We start from the raw sequence: 19,493 nt of genomic DNA, 5'->3' as shown, positions 1-19,493 counted from the left end.
CAGCACCGCCGCTCGGTGCTATATCCCGCCTATCTTGAGCCTTCATGCTACGTTGAGTGAGGGCGCTTGGGTTAGTTCCTGTTAGGCCCCGGCCGGGAGAGTAGGTTGAAGTCTCGTAAGATGCCCGGTGGGCTGGGGCACCGGGAGCTGTGAGGGAGAGCGTGAGGAGGCGGCGAGTGGAGACTCACGGCAGGCCTGAAGAGGAGCGGCGGCCAAGCCCGCCTTCCCTGCACCATGCTCATAGAGGATGTGGATGCCCTCAAGTCCTGGCTGGCCAAGTTACTGGAGCCGATGTGAGTGAGCCGGCCTGGGCCGGGGCCGGCGAACGTGGGCGTTGGGGGCCCGCGGGGGTGTGGGGGGAGGGGAGGCGGAGTGGGGGGTGCGGTGCGGAGGGACCGCGACCGGGAGGTCCCGGCGGTGTCTTCTCTGTAGTACTATCACCATTGTGGAGGGGGTGGGGGAACGAAGGAGGAAGAGGGGGAGCTTGGGGCGTAGAGGCGGTGTTGATGTGGGACCGGGGCGGGCAAGGACAGCGAGGGCTTTTTAAATATAAATATTGGGGTGTTAGAAGGGGTAGCAAAGATAGTGAGGGGATTTAAAATACTGTTATTTGAGAACTGAGGGGGTTAGCGGGGCTATCGGGAGATTTTAAAATGTGAATATTGGGATCTTGAAGGGAACAGCAGGATATCGAGGGCTTTACAAACAGTATTATTCCGGACTAAAAGGTCTGTTCTAGGGCTAAAAGGAGTATCGAGGGCCTTTTTAAAATATTAGGACAGAAAGAGGTAGCAGGGACATTGACGCTTTTTAGGGATTATTGGTGAGCTATAAGGGTTTAAGGATATTGAAGGATTTGAAAAATAAGGAGTAGCTGAAAGGGCTATGTGGACATTGAAGGGTTTTAGAAATTATTGGGGAGCTGGTAAGTATGATGGCAAAGTAGTAAAGGATTTTAAGGTAATATTGAGGAGTTGATACTACGAGGAGAACTGATAATTCTTAGATACCATTGAAGGTTGGCAAAAAAAATTGAGGTTTTTATAAGTATAATTGAGGGTTGAAAGGGCTATACTGGTATGTAGTATTATTGGCGAAAGGATTGAAAGGGGTGTACCTGCAGCATCTAGGGATTTTTAGATACAGGTATTGGAGGAATAAAAAGGGTAGTAGAAAGAGTAAGGGTTTTGTAAATATTGTTGAAAGATTGAGAGTACAACTGAAAACAATTCGAGTGTAGGATTATTGTCTAGGGGCTGAAATCGATGAGAGATACCTGTCCTTTTGAAATATTTTGGGTGGTGGTAGATGGTTGTGCGTGTATTATTGCAAGGCTTGAAAGGGATAGCAGAGATAGTAGGTTTTTGTTTTATAACCATTTTAAGGAGGGAGGGTTGTGGAATGTTTATTTGGGGTACTGGAGTATAGCTAGGCTCTGCAACAGATCTCCTAGGGGGATGAGAGGAAAAGCTGGAAGGTTGGAGAGAGATGTTTTTACCTCTTTGGAAAGAGGGCATGGGAAAGTAGTGGAAGGGAAAGGATCATTTCGTGCCCCCTCCTCAATTCTGCTTACTTACCCTTTTATTGGAGGTTAGAGTTTTCTGCCTGAAAGAGGGTAGAAGAAGAGATGGGCGGCTTTGCTTCAAAAGATCAGATTGCTTTATTGAAAAAATTCAGTGTTTTTCAGAGGTGGAAATAGGGAGTAGTTTGAGAGGTGTGGAGGCATGAGTTTGGGTTGCTGGGAGACAGCATAAAACTACTTCCCTGTTGATCTGTTTCCTGGTCCTCCTGAGAAGCTTTAACTAACTTTTGTGTGTGGGTTGGCTTTTTGTTGTTATTGTTTTTTGTTTTTTTGTTTTGTTTTGTTTTGTTTTTTGCTATCTTGGTTTCTTGGGGAAGAAAGTAACTCTAGGAAGAGAGTCATCTGTAATCCAATGGGTCAGCCTTATGAAGCTAGTAGGATGGGTAAGGTAGGCAGCATTAGGGGAATTTTGATGTCTGAAGTGGTATTTGCATTCTGAGGATGAGAAGTGTGAGTAGAGAGCACAGATATAAAAGAATGAATAAATATGTACTAAAGGCTTCTGAGTTTTAGATTAGTGGTGGTCTAGTTATAGTGAAAATGACTTCTGTATACATTTGAAAGTTTTGTAAAAGAACAATGGCTTCTTGAATGTGCATCATACTTTTCTACAATAAAGAGTGTTGCAGCACAGAGATGGAAATGGATTGTGGTGAAGGTGGGAAATAAGATTTAAGAAATTGACCATATTTGGAAAAGCCTGGAAAAAAGGAAAAGTTCTGTATGTTTAAAAAATGTTTTTATTGTTACTTTATGTTATTTAAGATTGGGAAAAAAAGAAAAAATCTTTCTATCTTGTACAGCTACTGTTCCTATTGCCTTTTTTTTTGACAATTTTTCATACAAGCTCTGATTTTGTCTGTTGGTAGAGGTCCTTTTACTCAATACTTTTACAAGTATTAAAAGTATATTTTATGGTTTGAGTAGAAGATAACAACTTTAACATTATAATTCCTTACTTTTTCTTACTTTTTCTTTTTTTTAACGCTTCCTAAAATGTTTTACTCTGGGTAGTGCTTTCTGTTTTGAAGGGTTTTTTTTCTTAATGTCAAAATTTAGTTTGGGTAGAAGCTTTGCTAAAGGTGTTTTCGCTAGGCTTTTTTTTTGCTATTTAGATTGATAAGTATAATTCTGCAATTTTCATAAGTAAAAATTCTCTTAAAATGATTACTGGAGTTTAATTTCTCCGTTTGAGTTATATATTCAACTTAAAGCATGCATCATTCGTTTCTTTTTAAAAAATTTTTGTTGCTCCTTTAGGGCTTTTTTTTTTTTTAAGACCTAATATCACTACTTAGATTTTGGCAATGTAGGTGGTTTTCCTAGAACTACAAAATAAAAATACTTATTTTTAACTCATGTGAGTAATGGTTTTGGATGGAGATGTTAATAAGAAATAGTAAATGTAAATATAGATATCACTTATATTTTCATTCTTGGTGTGTTGTCATGGGAGATTATTTTTTGTTTGTTTAGATATCCTAAAATGTAATGAATGATATACTAAAGTGGGTTGTGTTTGTAAATTTACTTTTTGCATATTCCAGATTCAAGAAAATTTTCATGGCAGATTGGCATGTTGCTACAACGTAGCTTTTCAGAGCAGTTGTTAGGCTTTCAGATAATGTAGTTGCAGTGGCTAGGTTGGAATCAAAAACTATGGTTGTGCACAAGATTTCCTGTTGCACTTTCTTATTTAGCTTAATTTACAGTAAACTACATTTATAAAAGCTTCCAACTTTTAGGGATTTTTAAGTATGTTACATCTTGTCACTGGTGAAATAAAGGCATGTAACTGTAAGGAACTATTTTTGTCTAAACCAATCTCGTTCACATGTAATTATTTCCTATAGACAAGTTGGAAATGTTTTGGGCTGTTAGAGCTTATCTGTTACCTTCCACTCCTTTTGTAGATGTGGAATATCTATTACTTTTAGTAGAGGAAAGACAGAAGGAGGTAACCTGGAAGAAATGACTCCTTAGCTGAGTGGAAAAAAACAGTACCACCATTTTTTTTTTGGCAGTGCTGTAAAGGGAAGGGAAACCATATCTTTCAAGAAGTTTGTCTCTTTCCCTATGGTCAAATGAACAGACTAGAGTCACAGATCTTGTTTGGGGTACTCATCTTTCCCAATTTTCAAAATATCCTAGATACCTTAGTCGTAGATACTGTGTAGGGATTATGCACAATTATGCACGTTTATCTGAGAAATGACTATTCATTTTAAGTATGCAAACCTCTTAACAGTAAGGTTCTAAGTAAATCCAGGAAGTCAGTGAAGAAATTTCTGCAAGTTTAAGAGAAAGTTCAGGCAAGCATTTTTCAATAACAAATCTGCATTTCTACTAAAGTATATTGTATTTAATGGGGAATGTTTTAAGTTATTTATATTATATGTAATATATAAATATTTATAAATAATATATAAATATATATAATACATAAATGTATAATATATATAAAAATATATAAATATATCTATAAATATATAAAAATATATATATAAACATGCAATTCACTATTGCTTATTGGGCTTATTGTAAAAATTTGTCTTTGGTGTATGTTTTGAAAAGAGAGATGGGGGCTAGCTGATTAGCTCAGTTGGTTAGAGCAAGGTCTTTTAACACACAAGGTCAAGGGTTCAGAGCCCTATACCACCCAGCCAAAAAAAAAAAAAAAAAGTGGCGTGATATAGTTTGTAAACTTTTTGGACAGTTGCATCTATCTGTCTATTCTAATAGAGCATCACTCTGTAAATCAAGGTATTTTTTTTTTCTAGTTCCATATCTATCTTTCATTCATTGTGTAACTTTGGAGAAATTGTCTAACCTTTCTCTTAAACAGTTCTAATTATAATAGCCTTTTACCTACTTCACAAATATGATAAGAGTATTAATGAAGCAGACCATAAAAAGTGCTTTGTGTACCTCAGAATCATTCTATAAATATAAAGAAACTTATGGTTTTTGAAATATGAAAATACTTTAAACTCTGCAAAAGTATTTTGCTTATTAATGCTAAGTATCACTGTCACTAATAAAAAAAATCAGTCTAGTACAGGGCAGAGCTAGAGTCTCATTGTAGGTCTTATAAGTAGGAACAGGACTTGCTAATGAAAGTCATAGACTTGGTGTGCAGTTTCTGTGAGTTCTGGCCATATCAGGGTANTTTAAACTCTGCAAAAGTATTTTGCTTATTAATGCTAAGTATCACTGTCACTAATAAAAAAAATCAGTCTAGTACAGGGCAGAGCTAGAGTCTCATTGTAGGTCTTATAAGTAGGAACAGGACTTGCTAATGAAAGTCATAGACTTGGTGTGCAGTTTCTGTGAGTTCTGGCCATATCAGGGTATTTTTAAGTGCACCAGGAGTTTGAGTGTGTTGTCATCTTGGAGTATGATGGAAAAGGGAGCAGTAAGGTTCACAAACTAAGATTATTTTCTTGGTTCATGTTTCTTGGTTCAGTGGTCATGGTGAGTATATTTTGTTGAAGTCTAGAGTTTACATACTGCTATAGGTTTGCAATCATTATCAACTTAAACTCTGGCTAGTCTCTGCAGTTGCCTAAATGGGAGGAAAAATCATTATTTAGCAGCTGTTAGAGCTGACCTTCTGATAAATAAACTACTAGGGTTAAATGAGTGTTTTGGAAGAATGTTCTTAAAATTAAGAACTACTGATAATTTTCTAAAGCATACTTAGTGGCTTCAAAGAATTAGTGTGCTTCTAAATGCTGTGGCACTTGTTTAAGGAGACCATTCACTATTTCAGAGAAAAAGGACTTATTTTGTCCAGAAGACTTCTTGGCCAATTTTAGTCTCTAATTTAGGAACATATTTGTTCTTATGTCCTTTGGTATGCCTCCTTAATATGTCTGACTTCATTCTTCCTGGCCTAGTATCTACAGGCTAGAAGCCAAAAGTTGCTTTTATAGCCCTGTGTTTCCTACCACTGTCTTCTCTCATCCTCCCAGTGTTGTTACTTACACCGTTATTAATCTCTTTTATACTGTTTGTTATTTCGTATTATAATTATTTGTTTTCATGTTCATTTTTTGGCCACATGACTGCAGGGCAAGGTCTGTGTTGCTGAAAGTAATTCCATTACCAAGCAAGATGCTTGGCACTTAGTACATTATCAGTACATGTTTAAATGAATGAACATCCTCATATGTATATTTAATTTGGTTGACAATTAGAAAAGTAAGATTTTTTTTTAGTAGTCTAATTTTGTGAGTCTGTTTAGCTCCTGGGTACTGTGAGGAGCTATAGTCCTGATATCAAAGTGGCGTTTGCAACAGACAGATGTATGCATATATTTTCCCCCCAAATAAACTAGAGGTATTCCACATTCTGTTCCTTCATGAAAGCTCCTAACTAATTAAGGGGAAGACAGAAGTGCTATGGTCTCAGTGTTGGTGTTCCTCAAAATTCATATGTTGGAACTTAATCCCCAGTGTGATAATATTAAGGGGTGGGGCCTTCAGGAAGTAATAGGTCATTAGGCAGAGCTCTCATGAATAGGATAAGTGCCTTTATAAAAGAGTCTGGAGGGAGCCTACTTGCTGCCATATGAGGACATATGGGGGGCACTATCTATGCAGAATAGGCCTTCACCAGACATTGAATGTGCTGGAACCTTGATCTTGGACTTCCCAGCTTCCAGAACTGTGAGCAATAAGTTTCTGTTTATAAATTACCCAGCCTAAGGTAGTTTGTTTTAGCAGCCCAAACAGACTAAGACAGAAAGCTTTCATTTGAAAAGAAATAGAAGTACCGGTATTTTATATCTTTAGCATATATTAACAAGTTCTAAAATCAACTCCATTTTTACTTATTTTTCAAGTACTGACTTACAAAAAGAGTAATCTGAACACAGGTCCTCAGAGTAAGACTTTTTTAAAAATTTACTTTCATTCTTTTAAAATAAAAGTACAGGTATTACATTACAGAAAATATAGAAAGGAGAGAAAGTAAAATTATTTGTGGATATTTATTTTTAGTTTCTCTTCTGTATATGAACTATTATGTAGCCAAAATAAGACTCAATGTAAAATTTTGTATCTTGGTTTCTCCATTAACATTACATATTAGTTTTCTGTTGCTGATAACAGAATACCCGAAACTGGGTAGTTTATCAGAAAACGAAATTTATTTCTTAAAATTTTGGAGGCTGGGAAATCCAAGGCCCAAGGGGCACATCTGGTGAGGGCCTTCTTTTGTTGCTGATAACAGAATACCCGAAACTGGGTAGTTTATCAGAAAACGAAATTTATTTCTTACAATTTTGGAGGCTGGGAAATCCAAGGCCCAAGGGGCACATCTGGTGAGGGCCTTCTTCTTGGTGTGGACTCTATAGAGTTGCATGATAATGTGAGATATCACATAGCAAGGACTAAGAAAGAACATTCTAACATGCTTACTTGCTCTTCTTTATAAAGCCTCCAGTTCACTCCCATATAACCCATTAAACTATTAACCCATTAATTCATAAGGGATTAATTAATCCACTCATAAGAGTGTAGTCCTCTTGTTCCAATCACTTCTTAAAGGCTCCGAACTTTCAGATACCATATTGGGGATTAGGTTTCAACATGAGCTTTGCAGGAACATTCAAACCACAGCACATTACATCAAATGCATTTTTCATATTTGTATATTGCACTTATAACCATCACTTTAGAGATTCCTAATATTTCATAAACATCCAACAATAAGAGAATGGTCAACTTGACTCTACTTTTTCTGTTAAAAGTAATGCAGTTTTTATACAATAAACATATATATTTTTAATGTCTCTAGGTGCTAGTAATATTTTCTATATTTGCCTTTATTTCTTCAGTCTAGTTGCCCGTAAGTGTAACTACTGGTCAAAGAATATGAACATTTTTAATGGTGGTTCATACACATTAGGATCAGGAGATTTTTTCCCTGTGACTCAATAGCACATTCATTAGTTGTCTCACCTCTGAAACAAAGATCAAACTAAGTTAGAACTTAAAATTAGGCCCATATTCAGAAACATGTAAATTTTTTTCAAAGTGGAAAAGGTCTAGTAGTTTTGGCTTTTTTCATAAAACAAATAGACTGTAATGGGTTTTTAGTAGTGTTTTTTGGCGTGGGGCCAAAAGTAGGACCTTTACTTTTTGATCTGGGGATTGAGTATATGTCTGAAACCTTCTGTAAAGCTGATATGTCAGCTCAGCAAATGTGTAATATATCTTCAATGGAGATTTTGTTAAAAGAGGAAAAAGACAAAGTTAAGGTTTTTATAGATAGGCATATTTAGTGCAACATTTCTGTTAGCTCTCCCTAATAAAAAAATCATTCTTAATTGATTTTTAAATAACTTTAAAAGATAATTGAAGCATGTTCTTAATAACATTATTTTGAAAGATGTGAATTTTAAGGAGTCCATAGTTATAACTTACATTAAGCTTTAGGAATTTTTTGTTGTTGTTGATTCTTCATTTTAACCAAAAGGTAGCTGTTAGTTAAGACTTAGGATACATTAATTTGTTGTGCAGATATACATTAGAAAAATGTATGTGCTGTGAAATAAATTTTGTGTGAAATTACAGCTGAGTTTTAGTTCCACAAGTATGCTGTCTGCCTGATCTTGAGCGGATTTGTCTTTACAAATTTAGTTGACACTGTAGTAGAATAGTAATTTAAAATGGGTGTTATTACTTTTTCTAAACTCTTTGTTATAGTAAAATTCCCTTCTTGTCTAGAAACATCTATATTTAACATAGACATGGATCCAGAATTTCAAAATCTCTTTCATTCCAAAATATGCCTGTTCTTATAGTCAAGCAGAAGTGGATTCCCATAGCTTTAATTCCAAATAAATATCTAAAAGGTTTTAAGTACTCTTCTTGGGTACTTCTTGGGTAAGAAAAGTAAGAAGCTATGATTTTGTGGGGAGGGAGGTGGTCCTACATTTGTCTTGTAATCTATCAAGGGTTTTAGTTATGCTCAGATTTTTGTGACACACTTCTGGAAGTCTTGTTTGGCTACTGTTAGCATCTTAATCACAGCTACAGTATTGTAATGGCAGTTTTTAAAGGTTATACAGTAAGGGATCAGTGTGTTGAAAGAATAAGAACAATCATAAAGGTCTAGAAAATTACAGCACAAAACTCCCCAATGTATTTAAGTTTCACCATTCAATTAGTGTGACTTATTATTTCAGACAGGTAATTTTCTTCATAGTGCACTTTATGGATACATCTTAGGAGCTGTTAAATTTAAATGGTACTGTTCCTTTGACTGTACACGTGCTTTTGTACTTGGTGCAGAATTCAGTTACTGATAGTCATTCAATCACTCGCATTGAACAACTGTTTAGAATCTATGATCGTTCTCTTTTTCCTGAAGTCTAGTCTTTTTCTACTCTTTTACCTTCCCATAATTCTTCCTCTTGATTTTTAACACCATCACATCAATGTGTATTTCAACAGAAGCAGCCTAAGTCTACATTTATTTTTAGAGTCTGAATACTGAATATGTGTGAAAGATATCTGGGTTTGTTAAGCCCTGTGTTGCCTGTTTCCCACTAGAAACCTTCACGTCCTTACCTACCCAGCATTGTACCTGTCAGGTCATGAGATTCCTTGAAAGTTCTGGTGACACGAGAAAATAACATTGCCATTTTTTGCCATTCTTATTTATTTTTCTAAATCCTTTTCTTCTATGTTAGAATGTCCTTATTCAGGATCTGAATTTTCTAAGTAAAGGTAAAAATTTGATTTTTTTTTCCCTCTCTCTGGTCAAATATCTTATTGGTCTCAGGTAAAATTAGGTCTACCTACACATCTTTATTTTAAGGTATTTATAGAATAGCTAAGTTGAGCATGGTATGTGTAAGATTTTTTTTTCCTTTTTGTGACGGCCCGCACTGTGCTCAGCCAGTGAGCGCACTGGACCGGCCATCCTTATATAGGATCTGAAACCACGGCGGGAGCGCTGCTGCGCTCCCAGCGCCGCACTCTCCCGAGTGCGCCACGGGCTCGGCCCATGTGTAAGATTTTTTAAAGATGGAAATGCTACATATATTTACGTTTTTGCTTTTTATTTTTAATTTAAATTTTTATTTTCTTAATAAAAATTCTGTGCTGCTGCGCTCCCAGCGCCGCACTCTCCCGAGTGCGCCACGGGCTCGGCCCATGTGTAAGGTTTTTTAAAGATGGAAATGCTACATATATTTACGTTTTTGCTTTTTATTTTTAATTTAAATTTTTATTTTCTTAATAAAAATTCTATATACTAAGGTGTGCAATACAATGTGATTTTTTTTTTTACCGGTAAGGGGATCGCAACCCTTGGCTTGGTGTTCTCTGCACCACGCTCAGCCAGTGAGTGCACCGGCCATCCCTATATAGGATCCGGACCCGCGGCTTCGGCGCTATCAGCACCGCACGCTCCCGAGTGAGCCATGGGGCCAGCTCTACAATGTGATTTCTTAATATATATATTCACACACACATTGTGAAATGATGACTACAAACTAATTGACATATCCATCTCCTCACATAGTTACCTTTGTGTGTGTGTGTGGTTTGGGCACTTAAAATTTACTGTCTTAGGCCGGCCCGGTGGTGCATTGCTACAGTGAGCCGTTTGGGAGCCTGGCGGCGCTCCCGCCGAGGGTTCGGATCCCACGTACAGACCAGCCGCTCACTGGCTGAGCGAGGTGTGGGCGCAGCACCAAGGGTTGCGATCCCGTTGCTGGTCCCGGTCCGGTGTGGGTGCGACACTGAGGGTTGTGATCCGTTGCCGGTCACGAAAAAAGACAAAAAGGAAAAAAAAAAAAAAGAATTTGGTGTGCAGATGTTTAAAGAACCAGCCTTTTCCGTGACAGTGTTAATATTGGCAATGAAAAAAGTTCTGCTGTTTTATTGAATTATGAACTTTAAAAACAGAAACTAGAAGAAAGGAAGGGTGCTGGTGCTTGGTTTTTCTTTTGTTTACTAAGCTCATAAAATTTTTGAAAATGTGATTGATACACTTGAGCTGACACTTTTTAACTTTCTAGCTGCCAGTGGAGATGGAAGGATTATAGAACAAGATTAGTTAGGTTTGAATAGTGTTTTATAGGGAAATGATCACTTTGCTTGCATAATCATTTTATTTACTGTCACCTTGAATTTTTTCATTTTACCTTCTCAACCCTATGGAACCACAAAGGATATGTATTATTTAAATATGCATTTATGGAGAAATTTAGAATATTATATATACATATATGTTATATCTGTTTACAACATGAAAACTTTTAGTTTAATGTGTTGTAGATAAAACAGTAAGTCTGACAAATTGTTATGCATCAGGAGTTGGCAACCCAAGGATCACATGCTGCCCTGGCATAGGAGAAAATTTTGAGTGTCAAAGGTTACTACTGACAAGAAAAAGTGTGAAGTAGATAAAGGTCATCTATGTTGCCCTTCTATCACTTCTCTTCTCCTTTCTGTTTCTAACCTCTACATCTTTTCTTTCTTGCTTATAGATGCTAAAGTGTTTGCCAGTAGTATTTACGGTGCCATCCTTTTTGTGTTCTCACCTTTTAAAAAGATCTTCAAGCTACTCATTGAGAAGATTGGTAGTGGAATTCATAGCCATTTTTGGATACTGTTGCCAGCGGTTGTAGGGAGTGGTGCCTTGAGGAGAGGAGAATGCTATCCCACCACTTCCCCTGCATTTTCCTCATTGGTCGCATGGAACATAAAGTTTCTGAGGGTGTTATCGACAGTGCTTCCATAGACTGGGAGCCAAATAGCAACTTAAGAGTCAGTTGCCACTCTTTTCCTGTATTAACATTGAGAGAGCAAATGAATGTAGACCTGATCCAAGATTCTTGGTGTAATTAGAACCTCAAAAATAGGAGCTAAATTAGGTATTTTACAGAAATAAGCAGAACGGGAAAATCTCACTTAAACAGTATGTATGAGTACCTGCTGTTTATTATAATAGTTGCCTTTGTTTGCAGTCACTTTTTAAAGTAAAGCTTTTGATCTTTGGTTTTCCAAAATAGGGCTGGACTTTATTAATGACACCATTGTTTGAAAAAGATATGTTTTTAAATTTTTGTTTTCTCTTTGTCTGACTAGATGTGATGCTGATCCTTCAGCCTTAGCCAACTATGTTGTAGCACTGGTGAAGAAGGACAAACCTGAGAAAGAATTGAAAGCCTTTTGTGCTGATCAACTTGATGTCTTTTTACAAAAAGGTAATTATTATGGGCCTCAACCAAGTATTTAGATAAAGATTTTGAATTTAAAAATTCCTGAAAAGTCTTGAAGATATAAGCTTGATAGGGAAGAAAGTGGTTAGGGTCCTTTGAATACTTGAATATACCCATTCACGCCTAATTATTTATCATGTGTTCTGGTAGAACTGTGTTTTTCCTTTCCTTCTTTGCTTCTTTTCTACATTGAGGCAGTGGCAGCTCTAATGCTTTTTAGGTGGTGGTTGGGTACTTTGTAGCTTTGGACAGAGCCTAGTTGATGGTTGAGGATGTAACAGTTTAAGGATAATGAAGCTGCTTAATCTTGCTGTTAATTTTTAAGACAAGGAACCCATCTGTGTTTTTTTCTCTCTTGGCTGGAACTTCTTGATATCCAAGAAGAGATGGGCATGATCCTCTTCTCTTTGTGCCTTTAACTTCCCATCCTCTTACCAAAGACTTTTCCATGTTCTGCAGAGCTTCCATGAGGTTTCCCCTGCTGCCCCTCTGACTGCATATCTTACCACTCCCCCTCAATTGTTCCACTCTAGCCACATTGATCACCTTACTGTTTTTTAAATATGGCAAATGTGTTCCCAACTCAGGCCCTTTGAACTCATTTTATCCTTGCCTGGCACATGAATTCCTCCCTTACATCTTTCTGGTTTCTTTTCAAATGTCATCTTTTCAAAACAGTTTCCCCTGAGTGCTCTATACATAATATAGTACTTGTCCCCAGTCATTCTCTCCTCTTTCCAACCCTGCTTTATTTTTTTCATGACACTTGTCACTCCCTGTCATATGTTTATTTGCCTGTTTATCTCTCCCTTGTTTGTCCTTCCTTTTGTTGAAAGTGGAGACTTGGAGCCTTCAGTGTTTGGTACGTAGAATATGTTCAATAAATATTATTGAATGGATGAACAGGAATGTGAATGACACACATTTATCAGTTGATGACACACATTTATCAGTTGATCTAGCTATTGGTGATGAGAAGATACTCTTTACTTCAAATATACATTAAGAAAGAAAAGATAGTAAATATGGCTGCTCAGCCTGAAACACAGGATTACATATTTTTCATGCATTTTAGGGCTTTTTTGTAGACAAAAACAAAAACCAAAACTATTACAGAATTCCTCCTTAGTACAGATGAGTGGGGTTTTTTTTACCTAAGTGTTATTAATTTACGTGACTTAATTTACATTAAACATGAAGATGAGTCATGTGAAATGTAGAGCCATGAAAAAAGAAAAACATAGTAAAGATATTTGGGATAAGAGGCAAATGTAAGTTTAGACATCTAAGAATTCCTTGTTATAAAATGATGTAAAGGTTTTTAGTAATTTTTTTGCATTTCTAAATCAATATACATGAGGAAGAACTATAAAATACATTTTAAAAAGAAGAAAATAAATAGCCATAAATTTGCCACTAGAGATAAAATCAGTGTTATCTGCTTGTGTATGTTATCTGCTTTGTAACTATGTCTCCTTGTGTAGCACTATCCAATAGAACTTTGTGCAGTGATGAATGTGGTCTATATCTATACTTTCCAATTCAGTAGCTATTATCCACATCGGGCTACTGAGCACTTAAAGTGTGGTTAATATGGCGAGAAACTGATCTTAAAATTTAATTTCAATTAATTTAATCTGCCACATGTGGCTAATGGCTAGTCTATTGGACATTGCAGCTGTAGACTTATATCTGTTTGTATTACATATTAAAGTGGTATTCAATGAACATCTGTATTTTTTTATAACCTAATAATAGTATTCTTGAATATTGTTTAATGTTTATCTTTGCTTTTTTATTGAGCTATTATGTGTTTCAAAATACACAGGTAATACATGTAAAAAATTTTTTTAAATACAGAAGCATATGAAGAAAGTCTTCTAATTATAAAGGCTTTTGAAGGGTCTGATTAATTTATTTGTTTTAAGATTATTATATATAACAGTTAATAAGAGTTAACAGTTTGATAATCATGGAAAAATGATTACCACACAAATTAATAGTGTAAAGTTGAGAAGATCCTTTTCTGAAGAAAAAAATAGACATTTTAGAAATAGCTTTTTATGTAAAACGTAATAATTGCCTGTACTGTGCTTTTAATGTGCTTTTAATGTGCTCTTTAGCAGTGTTTAGGGTAGGACCAATGAAAGTTATTTAAATTTGGTTTTAATAAGACAAAATAAATATTTTGACATTTATACTTTCAGTAAATTTATCTGGTTTATTCAGTTAGTCTGAAAAAGTTTTAAAATAGAGCAGCCTTTAAGTAAAACACAGAAAGGTACTTTCATATCATTCTCATGCCAATATTCTTTTCAATTGATTTAAAAATATTTTTAATTAAATTTTTGGAGTGAGCAGTGTCTTTAGTCCAACAATATAAAGGTATACCATGAAAAGTCTCTCTTACCTGTTTATATCTGTCCCTTTCCCACCTGCGGTACACAATTTTGTCAGATTTTGTGTCCTTTCAGTTTCTTTATGCAGATATAAATACATACAAATATTTAGTCCTATGTCTTTTAGATCCAATATTATGGATAATAGTTCTTTATACAGCTGCTATGTATTCTGTTGTATTATTGTCCCATAATTTGTTTATTTAGTCTCTCATTTTTGGAAATTTGAGTTGTTTCCCAATCTTTTGCTGTTACATATTCCAACAGATAATCTTACGTATATATGATTTTGCACATGTGCAAGTATGTAAGAAGGATTTAAAAACTTGAAAGTGGGATTCTCTTCCATAAGGTAGGACGTGTTTTTAGGTCCACTAGCAATGTATAAGATATCCTGTTTTCCTGAGCTTTGTTAACAATGTGTTGTCAGACTTCTGTCTTTTGTTTGTGCAACACTTAAGTTTTATTTCTTTTCCTTAGAAACTTCAGGTTTTGTGGACAAACTATTTGAAAGTCTCTATACTAAGAACTACCTTCCACCTTTGGAACCAGTTAAGCCTGAACCAAAACCACTAGTCCAAGAAAAAGAAGAAATTAAAGAAGAGGTAATGCAGAATTTTTCATTTGTTTTTGGGGGCTTCTTAGATCCTATGACCAGTATCCTTAGTTGGGAGTTGAACTTTCTAGAAGTAATTTTCCATTAATTGAAGTTTCTGGGTTTTGGGAATGGGGCATATTCTTCATCAGGCTTACTTCCTCGGGCTTTAAGAGTTGGAAAAATTTCAGATAGCTTGTTTAGAAATCCAAAAAATATGTTAGTAGCAGTGAGGAATTCAGAGAAATCCTATCCAGTGACGTTTAGAAAAAGGAAACATGGTTAAATATAAAGGCTTGACTGAAAATAAAGTATTAGTGAAACCTCAAGAGAAATCATTAGGTAACACATTTTCATGTACAGTATATAGAGAAACATTTACTCTTTTTAACCATATACAGTTTTTTTTAATAGTTAATTTAATTATAAACATTACTGTCAACATTGGAAAGAAAAGAAAAATGTTTCTACCATGTTGAAGTATAAAAACATGATTATAGAGGTAACCTAATTGAACCAAGAAGGAAATTATAGAGTTCATTTGTAATTCCTTTTATTATACAGACAATATAGTTTATGGTAAGAATGTGGATTCTATAATCAGGCTTCATGAGTTAAAATATCAGCTCTACGACAAGTTACTTAACTTCTCTGTCTCACTTTTACATTGGTAAAATGAGGATTATAGTAGTACTTATTGAGGATTAAATGAGATTTTTATATACATATATATAGTACCTAGTCCATTGCCTGGCACATAAATGTTGGTTATTATACAGAAATATTTCCCAACATTTGTTTTTATTGCATTTATTCTGAAGACAAAATGATTTTTTTAAAACTTTTTATTTAGCAGTAATTTTAAACTTACTTAAAAACTATAAGAATAGCACCCCAAACACCCATATGACATCTGTCTAGTTACACTTATTGAAGATTTGCCCCATTTGTTGTCTTTACATGTCTCTACCTGTAACTGTTTTTTTCTGAATCATTTGGCAGTAAGTCACATTCATCATGGCCCTTGACCCCTAAATACTTCAGTGTGTATTTCCTAAGAATAAGGATATTCTCTTACATAACTACAATACCATTAAATTTAAAACTTTAATTTACTATCTGTATTCCAATTTTGTCAGATGCCCCAACAATGTGTCCCCCCCCCCCCCTTTTTTTTTTTGGTTACTGGCCAGAATAGAAGTTAAATCCTGGATCTTGGTGTTATCAGCACCACGCTCTAACCAACTAAGCTAACCAGCCAGCCCACAATGTCCCTTTTTTATAGCATGTTCTTTTCCTCTCCAGTGAAGGTTTTATTTTAAGGGTCACATATCATTTAGTTGTCATTTCTGATTCATCCCCCCCCCCCTTTTTTTTGGTTACTGGCCAGAATAGAAGTTAAATCCTGGATCTTGGTGTTATCAGCACCACGCTCTAACCAACTAAGCTAACCAGCCAGCCCACAATGTCCCTTTTTTATAGCATGTTCTTTTCCTCTCCAGTGAAGGTTTTATTTTAAGGGTCACATATCATTTAGTTGTCATTTCTGATTCATTTTTAAATACTAGGCTGATTGAACTGATCCAGCATTGAAAGAAAACAAAATGTGGCTGTATTTAATTAAGATCAACTGAGACTGTTATCACGTTTTTATTTTTATTTATTTTTTAATTTTTTTTGGCTACTAGCCTGTCCAGGCATCTGAACCCTTGACCTTGGTATTATAACACTGAACTCTGACCAACTGAGCTAACCCGCCAGCCTGTGTTTTTGTTTTTATATCATGCCCTGTAATCATAAAGTAGGATTGTCTCCCTGTATATTTCTTCAAGTAACGGAAATAGAAACTTTTCTTTGGTATTTTATAGTATATAATTTTTAGTCTATGGTATAGATTAAATCTTTTATAGTAAAAGTTTTTGTGGCATGTGTCCTTTTCTGTTGAAGGTCGGTGGTTTAGAAAAGGTTTGTGGTTTAGAAGTATCTGTTTGAAAGGCAGGTGGTTTGAATTTAAGAGAAAATTTACATTATCTGGAGTTTTGAAAGAGCAGTTTAATAAAAACAAATTGTTATACTAGTTCGTTTGTATCTTTGTAGTTAATATTAGTTTTGAAAATTGTGAAAAATGGGTAATATCAGCTTGTGTAGAGCCACCCCAACTGACACTTTCTGGTATTTCTCATTTTCTAAGATTTTACATATAACTTAAGTGTAATTACTGACATAAGAAATAGTTCATGTAATAGTTTACGGTAATTCTATTAGGTAATGTGGAAGGAAGGGGTTTGACGTGGCACATAACTTTGGCAAATCCATTATTTTTCTGGTCTGTGCTCAATTCATACAATCACTCTGAAAAGGATACAGGAGAGCATATCTAAGGGTTAGTTGTCTTTCTTCCTTGATCATCAGCTACATTATACCATCAGTTGTTTGTAATTAGACTATTGGTCACACGGGAAGTCACATGCAAGAATCTAGATCTTTGGCACAACTCATGCTGGTGCTGGTAGAATTTGGGAAATATGTGCCATGATTTGTGAAGCACACTGCATTAGTTCCTTTTTTCTTTACCTCTTCTTTTTCCTTAAATTTTGTTTGTGAAGAAACTCGGTTATTTGTCCCGTAGAGTTTTTTACAGTCTGGATTTTGCTGATTGCATCCCAGTGGAGTAACACATCCTCTGTATTTCTTGTAAATTGGTAGAGAGAATTTTTTAGAGACAGTCTAATGATTACGTAGTGTTTTTGCTGGAACCGTATGGTTGCCATATTGTGGCTGCCGTTTTATGTTGCTTGGACTTTATTAAATTGTTATTTCCTGGCCCATCCACTTACTTTCTGATCTGGGTATGTGTAAGTGAGCTTTTCCATTAGATGGGCATTTGTTGAGCTCTTGCAAATGACATTATTTCACCTTTCTCTAGCATAGGCTCTCATACATCGGGTTTGAGGTCAACTTTTGTTTAAATACAGTAATAAAATCACTGGTTCTCTTTTTATTTGTGGTCATTTTTGACTGTTAGTCTTTAAAAGAAGGCTTAGCATTTCCATTAATTCAGAAATCATTTTTCCGTAATTTATATGAAATACTTAGTTTTATAACATTTATTAACTTAACCATTTGTTTCTGAAACCTTTTCTGTGAGCTAAATCTGAAGTCCTCCTGAAATGAATTATATGTGTGATTATAATTAGGAAAACATAAACCATTTTAGTTTAAAATACTTAGAGATTTGCTATTTCTACTATCTCAATTTAAAGAGTGAATTGCTTGTTGGGCTGGCCCATTGGTTAGAGTGCATGTTATATCACCAAGGTCAAGGGTTTAGATTCTTGAACCAGTCAGCCATTAAAAAAAAAAAAAACCTACACTACCATTCCCTACCTTAGATTAACATTTAAAAATTAACACACTGCTTCTTAAAGTGACCTGAGCATCTCTTTTACTTCTACTGTTGCCTAATTCTTTTGGATGTGATTTGACCACAGTATTTCAGTGTATTTATTTATGTGCTCTCTCATGCCAGAAAGATTATCAGGTGCATTTGTTTTGTAATTTCATAATAGAAGGAGTGTTCTTATTTCTAATGAATGTTTTCATGTAGGTATTTCAGGAGCCAGCAGAGGAAGAACGAGATGTCAGAAAAAAGAAATATCCTAGTCCCCAGAAGACTCGTTCAGAATCTAGTGAACAAAGGTTTGTGTTTATGTTTAATTAGGAAAATGTTGATAACTCACTTTTCACTTGCCTTGCAAGGGCATTAAAGAAATTTTTAACATGTGTACTGACTCCTCTCTAAATTCATTTAGGAGAATATTATCTTTCTTTTTTCCTTTCTTTCTATTTTTTGTCCTTGTCTTACTTTCTGTTTCTTTTATAAACAGTTATCGTTATGTGCTTTCCCCAAGAGCTCAGAGGTGGGAGCAGGCTCCTTAGAGAATGTTAATGAAATGTTCCATTTGGTTAGGGGTGCTCAATATTAAAATCATCCATATCATTTTATATTACAAGTAGCACAGTTTGTATATTGAATCATCAACTTATCATTAAAAAATTGGTCTTTGTTTAGGAAAATTTTGTTTTGAGCTTTTTTCTTTTCTAGTTCTCATTTTCTGTTTTCCCCTACCCCTTCCCATACTTTGGTTTCACCTCTTTTTTTCATTTCTCCCCACCCAGTATACTGAAGTGGGAATGTTTTCTCCTTTTTTGTGTAATGGAGTAGAGGATTTATGTGATGGTCTTACTATTTTCTGAAAAAGCGTAGACGTTATGAATTTTGTGACTTAAGGAGAGTATTTCATACTACAGATTTGTTTGCAGACTTGGTTTTTATAGCCTATGGCTTTTATATCTGTGTATTATAGGACACGTGAGAGAAAAAGAGAAGATGGCAAGTGGAGAGACTATGACCGGTATTATGAGCGAAATGAATTATACCGTGAGAAGTACGACTGGAGAAGAGGCAGGAGTAAGAGTCGGAGTAAGAGCCGAGGCTTGAGTCGCAGTAGAAGCCGAAGTAGGGGGCACAGCAAAGACCGAGATCCAAATAGGAATATTGGTGAGTAGATGAGATGTCCTCCTAAAAACTCTGTAGTCACTTATCTTCCTGTATCACAAGGATACAAGAAATTCTCTTAAAGATAAATGTACTCTTAATATGTCCAAGCAAAG

At 35.5% G+C, this 19,493-nt stretch overlaps 1 protein-coding gene across 3 annotated transcripts in view; it reads left to right on the top strand.

The window, feature by feature from the left end:
* The first annotated feature begins 65 nt into the window (after positions 1-65).
* RBM27 (RNA binding motif protein 27) overlaps positions 66-19,493 on the top strand; it is a 56,431-nt gene continuing 37,003 nt past the window's right edge. For all 3 annotated transcript variants that reach the window (XM_008569073.1, XM_008569071.1, XM_008569070.1), the window contains exons 1-5: positions 66-293; positions 11,692-11,810; positions 14,705-14,829; positions 18,427-18,518; positions 19,187-19,380. In XM_008569073.1, the coding sequence (XP_008567295.1) occupies positions 235-293; positions 11,692-11,810; positions 14,705-14,829; positions 18,427-18,518; positions 19,187-19,380 (589 nt within the window). In that variant the 5' untranslated portion in view covers positions 66-234. The remainder of the gene's footprint in view (positions 294-11,691; positions 11,811-14,704; positions 14,830-18,426; positions 18,519-19,186; positions 19,381-19,493) is intronic.

Source organism: Galeopterus variegatus, unplaced genomic scaffold, assembly GCF_000696425.1.
Source record: "Galeopterus variegatus unplaced genomic scaffold, G_variegatus-3.0.2 Scaffold462, whole genome shotgun sequence".
Taxonomy (NCBI): domain Eukaryota; kingdom Metazoa; phylum Chordata; class Mammalia; order Dermoptera; family Cynocephalidae; genus Galeopterus; species Galeopterus variegatus.
The sequence above is the reverse complement of the archived record's forward strand: the minus strand, read 5'-3'. Positions and strand labels throughout refer to the sequence as shown.